The sequence below is a fragment of the Planococcus citri genome, chromosome 2 (genome assembly GCF_950023065.1).
Source record: "Planococcus citri chromosome 2, ihPlaCitr1.1, whole genome shotgun sequence".
NCBI classification, from domain to species: Eukaryota; Metazoa; Arthropoda; class Insecta; order Hemiptera; family Pseudococcidae; genus Planococcus; species Planococcus citri.
The window spans coordinates 25,829,693-25,847,065 of NC_088678.1; the positions used below are offsets into that span (position 1 = coordinate 25,829,693).

The 17,373-nt window shown below is 34.8% G+C and overlaps 1 protein-coding gene across 1 annotated transcript in view; it reads left to right on the forward strand.

The window, feature by feature from the left end:
• Nucleotides 1-17,373, forward strand: part of LOC135835184 (NACHT domain- and WD repeat-containing protein 1) — a 56,244-nt gene that overhangs the window by 22,836 nt on the left and 16,035 nt on the right. Inside the window, exons 2-5 of the mRNA XM_065349339.1 lie at nt 2,448-2,674; nt 8,941-9,138; nt 13,966-14,133; nt 14,302-14,519. Coding sequence (XP_065205411.1) covers nt 2,448-2,674; nt 8,941-9,138; nt 13,966-14,133; nt 14,302-14,519 — 811 coding nt within the window. The remainder of the gene's footprint in view (nt 1-2,447; nt 2,675-8,940; nt 9,139-13,965; nt 14,134-14,301; nt 14,520-17,373) is intronic.

Sequence of the window (17,373 nt, forward strand, 5' to 3'; positions counted from 1 at the left end):
TAGCAAATTTTTCGCGTTAATGACGACAAAATATTGAAAGACATCATTCCTGAAACTGAGGAAATATTTTGGAACGCAGTGATGCCAATATTTTAAATTTCAAGAAAATCGAGAAAAATCGCGAAAAATTTAGGAAATTTTTGGCTATAAAAAATTAACACCACGTGCGTTTCAAAATATTGCTTCAGTTTTAGGAATGATATTTTTCGATAGGTATATTTGGCATCATTAATGCGAAATATTTGCAAAAAATCCCACTGAACACGAATATGAAGTTATATTTTTACAGTTGGACCCTCCTAAAAGGTACATTGGGGAGCAGGGTTCCCCATAAATTGAATTTTTTGTAACACATTTATGCCATGCAACTGACTCATTGCGTAAACACTAGTAGCGCTATAATGAAGCATATTTCTCGAAAAATCGAATTTTTGGGCAACCTCCTCCCCCAATGTGACTCTTAGGAGGGTCCTACTGCAAATCTAACTTCATATTCGTGTTCAGCAAGTTCGATTCATATGAAAACGATACCCATATTGTCGATCTTCTCTTGCCCCAAAATTGGGGGAGGGGGTGCTCATGGCCCCAAAATTAAGGTTTCAAGAAGTTGGTTGGTTTTATATTGTTTTTAGAGGTCCGAATGCAAAATTTCAGAATTATATCACTGGCAGTATCGCTTTTTTTGGTGGTTCCGTGACACAAAAAACGCATTTTTGACTGTTTTTTGAGTTTTTGAAGATGACCCACCTGGAGAAAAAATTTGAAAAAAATACCAATTATAGTACTCATGCAGATATATTTTTGAAAGAAAAAAAATTTTGGGCACCAGAATTAGGTTCGGAGATACGGCGGTTTCAAATTTTCTTTTGTCAATATCTCCCCCCCTGGGGGACCGAAAAATTTTGAAAAAATTCACCTTGATAGACTCATGTTTCCTCCATATATTTTGGGTGAATTCAAAAATTTTCATTCAAAACTCGTTGAAGTACGATTTTTTCCCCGAAAAAAGTGTTTTTTGGCCATAGGGGGCAAGGGGGTGGGGGTGGGAGACATTTTTTGGGCTCCAACATTTTTTTTAAAGACACCCAACAATGTTTCATCAAAATTTCAAAAATCCGAGGACAGGGGCATTTCACCTATCTTACCCGGGAATACCCTTTAAAACTCTTCAAAAATGCTCAAAAAAATATTTTATCGAAATATTTGAATTTTTACAACATTTTTGACGTCTTTGTGTAGTTTGTGCCATCTCCCCCAAGTTTTCTCTCCCTTCGATTGAAATTTGGAAAAAAAATTATGAAACAATCTATGAAATAATTCGCGTAATCACGAAGCAACCCAAACTACAAAAGTGTAAACTGTTTTGCCAATTCTAGAAATCGAAGGGGTGAAAGTTATCGTGGAGAGGGAGTGAATTTTCGATAACGGAAATGAAACCTCATTTAATCAAAAAACAGAATGAGAAAAAGAAAAACATTCTAAAAACAGCGTGAAAAAAAACCTCGAAACGTCTTGAAATATTCCATCCAATATACTTACCTATCTATGTACATATTAATCATCAGCCAATTTTCGAGTCATTTCAACGAAGCTTTTAAAAAAATGCATCGCAGTACATTCGTACCTAATCTTTTTCAAACAATAAATAGGCGTAAATAAATGGGCAAAATTAACAATTTTTCATTTTAACCCCACTACCGCGTCCGAATCGCAAATACCTACTCATTCGCGTCTCTTGGCGGTAAAATGAAATATACGATACGTGCGGTGGATATAAAATTCGCCATAAATTTTTACCACGTTTCGTAGATTACCAAGTTATCGTTTGACTGATTGATTTAAAAATAATGGAAGCAATCTTTCAATATCACCGGTTCATCGAGATACGAGTACACGCGGCTGGAAAAAATTTCATAAACATATTTGATTTATTCGCAATTGAATTTATAGGCATGGTAGTTTTCAAACTAAACAAGACAGCGCACATTTAAAGCTTTAGAAACGTATACCGTATACGATGCTCGTGCACTATAGCACTGCGTAGGTACCTACCTATACTCGTGCTATACAAGTACGTCAAAAATTCTCAATATTGCCATTTGTTAGAAGCGCAGAGCGTCAACGTTTATAATAATATTACGAGTAAATGCGAGAATCTAATTTCGAAAACGTTGACGTTATTAAATATATGACAGATTAAAACCCCTTTTATTCGAAAGTCTGCTACAACAAACAGATTTATTAAGCGAATTGAAATGGTCTCGAGCTGTGTTAGCATAGGATCACACCAACGTATAGAGGTACCTATAGCTTCGTTTTAATATCTCGAATTATTAATTTCAAATAAGGTACACCTATAGCGATATTTAATAAAGAAGGAAAAAAGGTACCGGGAATTTTCACAACAAATCTGTAATATCGCTTCATTTTTAAAAATATTTTTACAGATACCAATTGAGTAATAAACGAAAAAGCAGCTCGGATTCAAAGACCGGAGATAGACGTCCTTCGGTCAAAAGTAACCTACAATCTGGTGTCATTCTCAAAGTCTCGACCGCTTCGGCTCCCGGATCCGAAGATGATCACAGGAGAGATTCGGCCACCATCATTCAACAACAACAGCAACAGCAACAACAACGAAAAAATGGATCCATTTGCGTATCTTCTCACAAAGGTAAGTAAATACCTACCAGTCAACATCAACATTCAACTTATACCTCAGGCCTTTACTCTAAAGCGATGTTTTAAATTTCCTCGTATTTGTTTGTATACATCCTAAAAGAGGATGTAAACGAATCAGCATCAAATCTGTCAAGCAGTTATACGAACCGTGTAGAACGACGAGCTACAAACTATAAAACTTAAAAACACAAAGGTCAGCTCGCGTGTATTTGGTAAATGTTTAATTAGGAATTTTCTCTATACGACTCGCGAGTAGGTACACTTGTGAAAAGCCTTACGTTGAATTTCAAATACACATTATAGGCTTTTAACCTTCCTTCCAATAGCATAAGCTACCACCGCCGTGTATATAATTCAAGTTTACTCATTAGAAACGTGCGTCAGCCTACGAACCTTCGAGCGCGCCAGTGTCTGTGCAATCTCATATCGTAATCCGTTTATTTGATCTTCGCCGCTCTCTTTGAAATTTATATATTCCGTAACGTAATGTAGGTACCAGGTAGAGAGTTTTATTTTTACCAGAACCTTACGACTTATATAAACCCCTCTTGCCATTTCCCTATAAAGGCTGAAAGACTGAAATGTACTGTACAATACTCTTAAGCTGATGGTGAGGTTTCAAGTCGCGTCTTCCTCATCGTGTAGAAGGCTTAAGAGTGGGTCTGGCTATATAAGTTATAGTGTGGCCCTATTCTCCCATTTCTGTTGAGAAGATTATAGTCGAAATTTGTAGGAGGTTTGAACTAATCGATAGACCGAACCGACTTATAGGTACCTTTGACTTTTAGCTGGATATTTTATAGCTTTTAGGTCTATATAATCCGAGATTCCAAGATGGAGATAGAAAAATAGAGCATTCTTTTCCTTTTGTTGGAAAGTGATGTCTAAATTTCAGTGACTTATCTATCGATTCATAGGTTACCTTTTTACTTGAAAGTGTAACTTAATATTTAGAAATTCGTCTTGAGATGAAATTTTTTCATTTTTCCTTTTCTTTCCTACACCATTAAATTTAAATTAAAAAAAATAATACGATGAAAATTCAACTTAAATAATCGATAAAAAAATTAACATTAATTTTTTTGGGTGTTTTACAAGATTATTACACCCTTAAAGGGAGGGGGGGGTAGATTTGGTTTGTGAGGTTGGTGTGTTTTTATTATGGAGATGAATTTTTGTATTTCAGAGGGTTCGTCAGGGATAATGGGTGGGTTTTCTTTTATCTGTAGTATGAGTCTGTTTTGTTTCAGTTCTGGACAGTTGAAAAATATGAGTTGAATGGATGTGGGTTCGTTTCTGCAAAATTAGCATGGGGGTTTTGGTTCTTCTTGGTATAGGAGAATATGTGTAATTTTCGTGTGGCCTATTCTTTAGTCTATAGTAATAAGGATTTCTTCTTTTCTGTTCAGGTGGCCTAGATTTTTCCAGGGGAGGGTTGTTTTTTTATGTTGAAAGAGTTTGAAGTTTGTTGGGACCAAAAGTTCTGCCAGTTGGTAAATGTGTTGTGGGTGATTAGAGATTTAATATCATCAGGAGTGAGAGAGGTAAGAGGGGAGGGGGCAGCGGCTGTTTTTGCTAATCTACCAACAGTTTCGTTTCCAGTGATATCTATGTGGCTGGGAACATACGAGTACATGAAGCTAATAGAGTAATGATAATTTTGAATTTGAAGGTTAAAAAGGGACTTATGGATGTCTTGGACTATGGGATGATCAGAAAAAATGTTTTGAATGGATAGCAGTAAACTTAGAGCGTCGCTTTGGATTAAGAATTTTTTATTTTCTGATTGAATGGAAATTATAATCTATTTGGCAATGTTTTATGGCAGTGAGTTCTGCAGTAAAAATTAAAGCACAGTTGTGAATTTTGAAATTGAGAACTTTGTCATTAATTGAGTAAGCATAACCAATATGAATGTTGGAAATTTTTTAACCATATGTGAAGCATAAGTTATATTCTGTATAGTTTGATAACAGTTGTAAGTAATAATGACTCTTGATTAATAATGGGGAGTGATCATGTTTTGGGTAGTTTCTTAAATAGAGTTCCATCTGTATAGGTTTGAGAGACCAAGGGGGATAAGATACTGGTTTATGGATGCGTTTTCTAGGTCACTTTGTAGGTTGTTCATTTTTTTGATAAATTCTGGGATTGGACCTGAAGTATGGAAGAAATGCTGAGAGTTGTAGGCATTGAGTGATTTTTAAAGAGGGCGAGATCAGGGTTGTTGTGATTTGAATCGCATAAAGAATTGCTACATAATATACTAGAACCGCAGAGCTGTGGCTCCCAGAGTTTAGGGTTCTCTGTAAAGCCCGGGACAATGTTGTTAGTTGTTACAACGACATCGCTTGGAAGTTGTTGACAATACTGTTAGTAACAGGTTTTTCTTACCAGCAAATTATTCACATCACTTTCTAACAAGTTTATTTGAAGCGATGTCGTTAGTATTGCTTTCAGTATTGCTATTGCTATTGCTTTTGGATACTAACTCACACACACTGTGCTCATATACGCTGCGCATTGTTTGAATGTCAGTGTACCTATCATCAGGGCCGGACCCATAGAACACGTGGTCTACCAAGATTTCCCATTTTAGCCCCTTGATTTTGGGCTCTTCAATTAGTCAGCCACATTTTTTTCTCCCCTTTTTTAAAGTGCAGGACACTGAGCATAAAAATTCATTCAGAAATTTTTTAAGCAGCCCAGTTTTTACCTCATCGGCCCAAATACGTCGCGGCCCACCGAGATTTTCTCGGTAACTCGGTGGGTGGGTCCGGGCCTGTCTGTCATAGGTCAGTAGGGAAGGGAGGGACACCACATTTATTGGAAAGTGTGCGCAACCATTCATGCATTCGTACACCAGGTAAGGATTTTGTTGGCGATGCTAAGCAATGCAAAAGCGATACTGAGATATCAATCGTTTTATAAAAAGTGATTGTAACAACTAACAGGTTTGGGTTTCATTTAGCAATACGGTTTACTAACCGGTATTCTTTGTAAGCTATGCAATAGCTGTTATAACTACATCACACATCACTAATGACATCATTCTGGGCTTTAGTTCTCTGCAATTGTGGTTCCTAAATTTTTAAGATGTAGCCAAATAAATGTGAAATTCTTCAGTTGGATTCTTCAATTTTTCCTTAATAAGTAGGTATAGGTCTAGAACTAAAGAGTAATCCGAAATTTCTTTTGTTGCTTTGCTCAATATTGGTCTGTTTTCAAAACTTGAAAAAAAAATTGGGAACTGCAAATGAGAATTGAGAACTGAGAGGAGAACTGTGGTCCCTATGCATAAGGAACCCCAAACAAATGATTCTATTATAAAAATCATAGAATCGCACTTTTGATTGAGAACCATGATTCTTTTAGCCTGAGAATTCCAACATCTCTGGGTGAGATGGATTAATTATTTGCAACAGTTGTTATGAATTTGGTTGTCATGAGAATTTTCCTAAAATCTGAAGGAAGCTCTGCAGCTTCACAATAAATGCTATTAATTGGAGAAGAATAGTGAGCATGTATGCAAATGCGCAAGGAGGAATTTTGAACAGTTTTGGGAATGTTAGTGGTTTTATTTGAGAGGTTTGTAAAGCATGGGCTTCCATATTCAATTTTACTACGTATCAGAGCTTTGTACAAGTGAAGTAATAGTTAGTGTGATGGGTTATACTTAGAATTTTTAACAATTTAGTAAATTTAGACGTTTGTTAAGTTCAGATTTCATGTTAAGAAAATTAGGATTCCAAGTAAGTTTTTTTTTAACCAAAATTAAGGCCGAGGAATTTGGTAGTTGGTTTAAAAACTAAAGGATGTCCTTTGAATTCAAGAATAGGTTCTGGGTAAGTTTTATTTTTAGTAAAAAGCATACAGAGAGTTTTAGATTCAGAAAATGTTAGTCCATTTGATTCAGCCCATTTTTCAATATAATTGAGAGTTTTTTGGACCATTTTTGAGCCTGTTTGATGTTATTTGAGTGTATTGAAATGTCTAAGTACATCATCTGCAAAAATTCTTAAGGAAAGAGGTTGGGGAATAATAGTACATGATATCATCAATTAGGAGTACAAATAGGATGGTGCTAAGCACAGAGCATTGAGGGACTCCATTTTCAATATCAAAAAGTTCTGATTATGTATTTTCAATTCTGACTCTAAAAATCATTTGTAAGTATAGATAAATTATTAATCTAGGTATCGTCTCAATTGTCAGAAGAGTGAAGCAGGTATCCAGCTATCCACACTTTCAAGAATTAATTTATTCTAAAATGATCACTTGATCAGAATAGGACATTACTGCTGAAACCTAGGTATCTAACTTACTTGCATTTAATTACAGTAGGTACTTGGTAGTTGGTGGGTTAGGTAGGTAGGTATTCTTTTGTTTTGAATTTCACAGCTGTTACGAAAGCGTATAATTTGACTTCCACATTTTTAAACGAAAAATTGTTCGAATCTTTACCAACTTTTTTCTCTTTTTTTGAGCCATTGAGCAAAGATAACAGAGCTATTGTTTGATATTTCAGACTGTCCTATTGTTGTGGTTTCTAACGAAATGACAGCTCGTTCGCTCGTGTAAATATTTTTTTTGCCTGTCTTACCTGATTTTTTTTTTAACAAAACATGACGTAAAATATAATGGATGTGTATTTTTTTAAAAAGATGTTTACTTATTTAATTTATTAGAGTTGTAGAACAGCATTTATATCTGTAGGTTTATACTTTTGCTGAAATCTCGAAAAAAAAGTTTGTTGAAAGAAGTTTAGTATCTACTTATTTTTTAAATTCCTTTTAAAGATTTTGAACGAAATTTTATGTAAATTATAAGGGAAAACTGTAAAGACCGGGTCACTTTTTTGTTGTTGTTGAATGAAACTTTTTATGAATACCCGGACTTGATCGAACGGTGAAGGAGGGCAGAAGTAAGGGCTCAAGGGGTTAATTTGCTCCTTTGGTTTTTTAATTTATAAAAAATCAAAAAATAAACTTTCACATTCAATTTTTCAGCAATTGTTTCAATAATTTTGATTCATATCAGTCCTGTAACCAGACATCAACAGTTCATTCCTTTTTTCATTCAGTTCAAAACAGCAAAGTTTCTCTTGCTTCCCTCCTCCTCTCATCCCGGACCAACTTTAATAAAATATTCATCATCTGTGTATAGCTTTTTAAATTAAAAACCATAATGAAGCTCGAATTTGAAAATCACTATAGAATTCATTTTAATAATGTACTGTAAAAATATATAGGTCCTTTTATTATTATTGAAAAAGCACGATGAGTAAGTATATAAAGATCCCTTTCCTCCTCCTTCGTACCAATTCACGTCAATTACTTGGTAATTTTTTCAAAATTAATTTTCCAAAAAAAAAAAAACTAATCTCAAATGAATCGACGACGTGCTAAAGAATGAAAAAAGTTCATCTCCCTCGCCCTCGTAGACTAAATTACTCGTAAGGAACACAGCCAAAACCTACCCAAGCAACCGCACAGAAAATGAAGTGTAATCTAATGAAATCTGGGACTGTTCTCTCGAACGAAAATCCAGATCCAGGTCTAAAATACTGAGCTTTCCAACTCGCAAATTAATTTCGACGAATTTTAAACAACCTTTAAGTCAACTCCTTCGAGATATTAATTCGGAATAACATCGCGCGATGAGGCTATAGGTACGATTGTGTAGGTAGTTTTTCAGTGTTCTGTACACGGCTGTGCGATATTGCGGTAGGTACCTACTCGTCGCTATATAGGTACAATTACAAGAGTAAAATTTGCTAATTTAAATAAATTCACGGTTTTGCATATTCAACTAGAAAATACGCGATGTTCTAAAATGTAAAATTCATTCGTATTTTTTCCAAGTACCTATACCAAAATAATCCGAAGCTTAGCAATGAGAAAATTGGCCCGAGTAAATTATTCATCGCATCGTATACGTTTTTTCAATTTACCTTTTTTTTTTTTTCGCAAACAACTCCCGACAACCCGCTTGTATTGTTACAAGAGTAAAAAAAATTTAATGTAACTGTTTTTTTCTTCTTTCTTTTTCGCGTTTAATAAATTCCTTCGGGATGGTAGCTTATTCGTTTGCATTCTTTTTTCGCTCGTTAATTTTAGTCAACGAGAATTGTTTTCATCGTACTATTTCGTCTCATTTAGCTTATTAGCGGTATTTACTATTATTTCGTGTTTAACAGTAATTGGGATTTTTTCTCGTCTTTGCTGAAATTTTTTTTTCATCTCCTTTTTGCTTCAGATATGGCATGCGGTAAACCTTTGAAACCCGTTATTTCTTCGCAAGCAACCACGCCGGATAGAAATTTATATTTGCCCGAGGATATCAACGAGTTGAGCGATACGCATAAACAACTTCTCTTAGGCGTTGTTCCTGTTTCTAAGCCTATTTTAAAAGCGAAAAAAATTGTTATTTATGTATGCGCCGCTGATCCGGAGGGTATGTATTCTTTTTTTATTTATTTTATTTTCGCATTTGTAGATAGATATGTGTATTTTGTACGTACGCAAATACATGTACGAGTACATGTAGCAGGAGCTGTAACCAACTTACATGTTGGTGGCTTGGTACATTACCTACGAGTTATTTCCACGCGAAAAACCACATTATATAACCCTATTCGTAATGTTTTCGGCTCTGGTTTTTCCATTTTGCTAACTCGAGCGAGATTTTTTTCCATACTTACCTACTCGAGATGTTTAATTTTCAAATGATTCAACTGCTTAGAACTACAAACAGCGATGTAAATGTAACTGGTATGTTGCAGTACCTAATTGAATTAAATCGGCTGAAATGATGTATTCCCGGAATAATAAGCTTCTTTCTCGAGGCAATTTGTTGGTTAATATATATCTTAATGTGAAGCAAATCAAAAAAAAGCTCGTGTTGTTGAAGTTGAAATTGAAATCCAAACGTTAGGTTATTTGGAAATTGAAAATAAAAATAAAGTGATCTTGAGCCCTCAAAAATAATTCTAGCAGCCCAATTCCCAATTCAAATATAGTCGGGAGGCCGCATAAGGATCACTTGCACCCCCTACCAATCCTCCGGGACAACTTTTTTCTTAAAGGGGGAGTCCTAAGGAACATTTCTAGCACTTGTCCTCAAAAAAAGTGACCCTACTTACAAAATGGCGGCCATTTTGATTGACAGGTCAGTCGAAATCGCAGATTTTGCGTTCCAACATAGGACTAGCATAATAAAGTGCCTTTTTTGATTTTTGGTGAATTTTAAAAAATCAAATTTTTGCCAAAATGTAAGAAAAAATCAAAATTTAACCAAATTGACCAAGAAAGCTGAAATTTGGGATACACACTATTTTCAACCTGCCAAATCGATTGGAAACTGTTTCAAGCCTTTTTTAGGAGTTCTGGAGCCTCCAGCAGATTTTTGAAACTCGAAATTCCCACAAAATTTCATCAAATGGAGTTGGAAAGTCGAAATTAATTCTGCAAACTAATTTCAATACGCTATGAAGTCGACTGCGGGTGAATTTCAAGTAGTTTTGGAGCCTCCAGCGATTTTTTGAAAATTACTGGAGCCTCCGCTAGATTTTTGAAACTTGAAATTTCCCCAAAATTTCATCAAATGGGGTTAGCAAACCGAAATTTACGCTGCAAACTAATTTCACTGAATGGTGGTTTCAAGTGGTTTTGAATTTGAAGCTTCCAGCTACTTTTTGAAAATTTCAATTCTCCTAAAAACGCCATGAAACCTTTCAAAAAATCACTGGAGGCTCCAAAATTACTTGAGCTCACCTGAAGTCGTCTTAAGAGGGTGTTAAAATTGGAGTGCATACAAATAGTTAATTTTAGCTTTCCGCATCTCCATTTTGATGAAATTTTGGGGAAATTTCAAGTTTCAATAATTTACTGGATGTCCATTAATTTTCAAAAAATCGCTGAAGGCTCCGAAACGACTTGAAATTCACCTGCAGTCGACTTCACAGCGTATTGAAATTAGTTTGCAGAATTAATTTCGAATTCCCAATTCCATTTAAAGGAATGGAAAATAAAAGTCAATCCCATAAAATCCAGTAATATCAACTTCACTTTGAGGAAAGTTAACCCACCCCCAGTACTGCTGAATGATGTCATTATACCCATGAGAGAATCTGTCAAATACCTGGGTCTTCATTTTGACAGGAGGTTAACATGGCAATCTCATATCAAAACTAAAAGAAAAGAATTAGATTTAAAAGCAAGAAAGATGCACTGGCTTCTTGGGAAAAAATCTAAGGTAACTCTGGACAATAAAATACTGCTATACAAGTGTATACTTCGGCCAGTGTGGGCATATGGATGTCAACTCTGGGGAACATCAAGCAATTCAAACATTGAAATCATCCAGCGTTTCCAAAATAAAATACTTCGAACCATATCTGAGGCTCCATGGTATGCAACCAATAAATCAATCCATGAACACACTGATATCGAAATGGTCAAAGCCATAATAAGCAAAGCTAGCTCAATATACCAAACAAGGCTGGAAAAGCATGTCAACACTAGAGCCATTCAACTGCTGGATAACACTGCTGAAACTCGTCGCTTGAAACGCATTCATGTGCTAGACCTAGGCTTGAGCTAAATTAAGTCAATTTTATTTAAGCAGTATATCCCAATGGGGAGATGCTGCAAACGATATGTTGTTATGTATATTAACCTAATTAATAGAGGCCTACGGCCGTTGTAATTTTTAAATGTAAATAAAAAAATAAAAAAAAAAAAAAATTCCGTTTGATGAAATTTTGTGGGAATTTCGAGTTTCAAAAATCTGCTGGAGGCTCCAGAACTGCTCAAAACTGTTTGAAACTGTTTCCAATCGATTTGGCAGGTCGAAAATAGGGTATATCCCAAATTTCAGCTTTCTAGGTCAGTTTGGTTAAATTTTGATTTTTTCTTACATTTTGGCCAAAATTTGATTTTTGAAAATTCACCAAAAATCAAAAAAGGCACTTTAGCCCTTGAAATTTTGACAGGTGATGAATTTTTGCCTGCTCTTTCGATCTATTCATGTACGGTTTAAAAAATGTTATGCTAGTCCTATGTTGGAACGCAAAATCTGCGATTTCGGCTGACCTGTCAATCAAAATGGGCGCCATTTTGTTAGTAGGGCCACTTTTTTTTTTGTGGATAAGGGCTAGAAATGTTCCTTAGGACTCCCCCTTTAGGAAAAAAGTTGTCCCGGAGGATCGGCAGGGGGTGCAAGTGATCCTTATACGGGCCCCCTGACTAATATTGATAACTCCACTGGAGTTTTTAATAATTTTCCTTCGGCAGAGTGTGGGGAAGATCACTGTGAAATGATCTTACAAAGGAACTTTTTGAACTGAAACCCCTTAATTTGAATGTGTAAATTCAAACAAGACTTTATAGTTTATTTTATGATTTTGAAAATTAAAAAAAAAAGTTGAAAACTTTTTTTTTTTAAGAAAAATGAACCAATGCAAATAATTAAATACTTCAATTCACTCCTCCTTCGAAAATGACCAGTTTCAAACCTTTCTGAAGCCTCCAACGAGTGTCCAGTTTTCTCCAGAAATTTCAAAATGTTCCGGAAAAATTGAGCAAAAACTCGTGAAATCCCAAGAGTGCCTGTTCAAAAATAAATTTTTGGCCCAGTTTGTGAACAGAATAAAAAATAAAAAATTTGAATTTTCAAAACTTCCGGAGGAATTTGAAATTTCTAAATAAACTTGAGAACTCACAGGAGGTTAAGAATGGCTTGAAATTGATATTTCTTGAATGGGAAGGAGACGGGAAGGGGTTCAAAATGAAGTAATTTATTTTTACTAGGTAGATCATTGTGTATTATGTTGTGAAAAAATTAAAAAATTGTCATAAGAATAACTTTTTTTGAATTTTTAAGATTTTTAAAAGTTTGTCAGAAGTCAGAAATGAAATTTAGCTAGTAAAAGAGGTGCTTTAGGGCATGTTCTTTCGATTTACCCTGGTTTCGTTCAAATTAGAGAATGCAGTGTGGTTCAAAAGGGTCTCTAACTTTCTATTGTTTGAAAAAAGTGGTAGAAGTTCGAGATGTTTTGATCAATACACATCGTCTCCCTTATTCCCTTCACTCCTCGAACTCACCAAAAAAATCTCACTCAAGCTTCAAAAATTCAAACTTTTTCAACTACGTGTGAAATATTTGCTCATTTTGAAAAAAAATATGAAAATTGATTAATTGTTTTGAATAATTTTGCCTCAACACATTTTTAAAGTAATTTTTAATTTCGTCGATCTTATTTTTTTTGTTAGAAAAACATGTAGGTAATTTTAGAGCTAAGTGGGGTATTTTTTAATTTTTTTTCATCATTAAGATAATGAGGAATTGAAAAAAAAAAACACAAAAAAATCAAAAATGACATTTCTTATTGACTTTCTTCTATTGATTTTAAACTCACTGGGAAAAAAAAAATTACTGAAAAAATCATCATAAAAAAATAAAAAATGATGGAAAATTGATAGATAGTTAGGTAGGTTAGAAAAGTCGTTGAAAAATTAAAGACGAATCCCTGAAAAATTTCTGAATAAAACTGCTCAAAAATTAGAAGGGAATTGCTAGAAAATTGATTTTAAAAAATCACTCAGCAGTTTTTAACGTAATCACTGAACTAAAAAATGCTTTAAAAGTCTCTAGAAATAGAAAATGAGTGAAAAAATAACGAGAAGATTGAACAGAGTTACATAGAAAATTTGTATAAAAATCACTGACAAAATTAATGAAAATTATGATTTTTTGAAGTTTTCAAAGATCTCATATATTTTTTTCAAGTTTTAAAAAGTCTGACCAAATGTTAGAAAGTCATTTTTTCAAATTCTTAAAATTCATAATCAAAATCTGAAGATTTCCTTTAAAATGCAGAAAATGGTAACTTTTTCAAAATTTTTAAGAATTTGTGTTTTTTTTCAAGTTTTTATAAGTCTGACATAGGAAATGTGATCAATATCAGCAAACTTTAGGTAATATTTTTTTCACACTTTTAAAAGTCAGGATTACCTACACCTACATAGTTAGATAGAATATAACAAAATTGGATAGTAAATTTAAATCCACAGAAATGACTACCTACATATTTAAAAAAAATCCCATTTCCACAATATAGCCTATCGAAGAAAATTCCCTCCCAGTAGGTAGTGAAGTGAATATAAACTCATAAATAATTCCGCAAAAAAATCAATACAAGTGCATTCAATCGTGATACCAACGTTTGTTTTTTTCACTTAAAAATAATTACTTTCATTTCCTTCCTTTTTCGTTGTACAGAATGCCACGTAGAGAAAACCGTACTTCACGGAAGTGTGTACCCAGAACTGAGGAAAATATGCCGTCAAGAAGGTTACGAGCTGCATATGGCGGATTTACATTGGAAAACCTTGTTAGAAAAACGGCGCGATCATAAATTCCCGGAACTTTGTATATTCGAATTAAACCGTACGTGTTGTACCTCTACCTACTTACCTACTCGTATATTTTGCACTCGAATTGCATATGTATATTTTATTTTTTAATTCGTGTTTAACACGAAAGCTGCGATGCAAATATTGCATCTATGTAGTGCATGTAATAACCCTTTTTTCGCCTTTTGTTTTAATAATAAAGGTCAATCGGAAACCAGTTACATTGTACCGGTGATATTTCTAAGCAATTCTTGGGGCACGTCTTTACTTCCTAAAACCATCGAATGCGAAGATTTCGAGAACACTTTACAACGAACGAACAATAAAGAGCTTTTGAAAAAATGGTATAAATTAGATAAAGAATGCCAACCAACATGTTATCGACTGCAAAGCATAGAACAGCATATACCTGGTTTCAAAGTGAGTTTTTCTTTTTTTTTTGCCTGATAAATTATAATTAATCCGATAAGTCTAATTTGTTTGACCAATAAAATAAAAACCCCTACTAATGGTGCATTGTCCAGTACTAAGGAAATGGGTGAATTTTTCACAAATGGAAATGAAAAAAAAAACATCAAAGAAACGAGTGTCTAATGAAAACTTGCATTGTTATCAAAGCTCTATGGGGGATTCTGAAACGGCCGTAGACTTTTTGGTTGGAAATATGGCTTTTGTGAATTTATACTATTAACGACCTGTATGTGTAATTATGAACTCGTTGATCAAAGTTCTTTCTGCTTTTAATTCACGTAACCTAATAATTTTTATTAATTAAAAACCTCGCCGGCTATCTTTTATAATGAATGCGAGCTCGATTGTAAAATACGGTGTGGGATCTCGTTCTAGAGCTTTTTTTTTTTTTGCAATTTCGTATGTACAGGGTGTTCTAAAAATATATAATTGGTCGTCCGTCTGTAGGGTAAACGCAGTTTGAGTTACAATTTTATTGTGTTTGGTGGTAGGTTTGGTGGTTTATCTAACCTTTGATTAATTGGCACTGAAATTCCAATTGGTGGAAAATAATTGGTACCCTATTTCATTTTCACGATTTTTCACTACGTGGGTACCTAATCAAAGCAAAATCGAGTAGAGTAGGATGTGATAAAAAATTAAAGTAGGTAGCTAGCTACGAGTAAATAAATTTGAAGTTTTGTTGAACTTGTTGAGAGTCAATTTCAAGGTTTAGTATTTTGTGCAAGAGAACGAAAATCAATTTTGAGGCTTATATGTAAAATTCAGTCCATGCAGAAATTGAAATCAATTGATGAAGTTGAATGGAAAATGAAGTTTTTTTGAAGATTGTACCTATAATAACAACTACATACGTACGTCAATTTTAAGGTTCGGTAAAATTTATTCAATACTGAAATTGAAGTCAATGAGTCAAATACATAAATTGACGTGAATTGATGAAAAAGTTGAGTTTATGTTGAAATGTAAGTGAGGTGTAAGATTGAAGTTTGGATCATTAAATGTGAAAGTTGAGTGAAAAATAAATTTTGTTGAAGATGATTAGGTAGGTAGAGGTAGGTACATAAAGTAAACCAATTTTTAGATTCAGCAATATTCAGTCAATGGTTAACAATACTGAAATTGAAGTCAAATTATGAAGAAAAAATGAGGCAGTGTTGGATTGAAGTTTGAGTCAATTTGATAAGGAAAATTGAGTTTATAGCAAAGTCAAATATTGGAAAAAATGGGATGCATCCAAACATAATTGCCATCAAAGGTTTTTTTTGGTGAATATTGTCTAGGGTGGTATGGAGAACTACATACTAAAATCCCCTGCCCCTACTCCTTGTGATACCCCCCCCCCTCGGATTAAAGCCCCCCAAAATCAGTTTTTTGCACATAAAACTTCTAAAATATCAACTTTTGAGTATAATAAGCTTAGTGATATGTAATTTCATCCACTCACAAATATGTACCTATCAAATGAGCTATTGACCAGTTCCCTAGCTCTAAAGGGGGTGGCGCTACGACCCCTCAAAGTGACACGATTTTAATCATTTTACATTTTATGACTCGACTTGGGACTTGGAACCCCGAACCTGTTCTAATTGACCAATTAAAGTCAATCTTGGGGAATGGGATTTTTTTGGGTCCTAGAGTTGTTCCCTGGAGTGGGGAGGATCAAAACTGAAAATTACAGACAGGATATTTTTTGGAGAGGCATAATATGGCCCCAAGTGGATGAAAGGGATCCAAAGTCATGCCATTGATCAGTACCCTCATTGTAATCAACATATACAAATTTCAGCTTTATAGGTCATCCCATCCTGCGAGGACACAGGTTATTGTCGCTAAAGGTAGTCTCTAGGTAATAGCTTGGATCATCAAGAGGAGCCAGTCCCTGATGACAGATGAGAAGGCAAAGACAACACCTGGGGTGTTCTGCTCATCCACATCATGTGGAATGGGGTGGTGGTAACATGTTGCAGTTTGATGGACTTGGAATCGATAAACATCGCAAAAGCAGAATTCTCCAGTTGGTGGAACAATGGGGAGGAGTGGCAAGCCTAACGCCAAGCCCCTACATAAATACAGATTACAAACAAGAATGCAAGAGAGCTGCAGAACACTTCCAGTTGGGAAAAAATCTGCCCTTCTGCCAATAAAAACGCCTTAAAGAGCAGTTTAATTGGCGTTTTATACTTTAACGCCAATTCACAGGCGTAATTTGAAGCAACTTTTCAGGTTGTTACATTTTCTGCACTGCAGAAAAAAATTTCTGCTGAGAAACAGGCTACAAGAATATTTTGTAGCGTTTTTTGTAGCGTATTTTTGTTGTGTAAGGCCACTACGCTTTTAAATTAAGTGGCGTATTTCTGCACATTGAAAGAAACCAGCTACAAAATATGCTCTGAGAATATTTGGTAGGGTATTACCGCGATTCCAAGGGTTCATTTTGATGCAAACCTCCCAAATCGAGTTTGTAAAGAATGCCTCTGCGCATTGCGCAAACTCGTCTCTTACCTTACCTCACTTCCCAAGCGTACAATCATAATTGCGTGTGGAAGGAGATAACCACCTTCCACATGCGATTATGATCCTACGCTTGGGAAGTGGGGTAAGGTAAGAGACGAGTTTGCGCAATGCGCAGAGGCATTCTTTACAAACTCGATTTGGGAGGTTTGCATCAAATATTTGCTTGAATTCCGATTGGAATCGCTGTCCAGATAGGGAATAAAAGGTCGATGCCCTCGATGGCATAGTAGGTAGAGCTGCGGACCTCCGTTTACAAGGTATCCGGTTCAAGCCCACCTACAGAGGC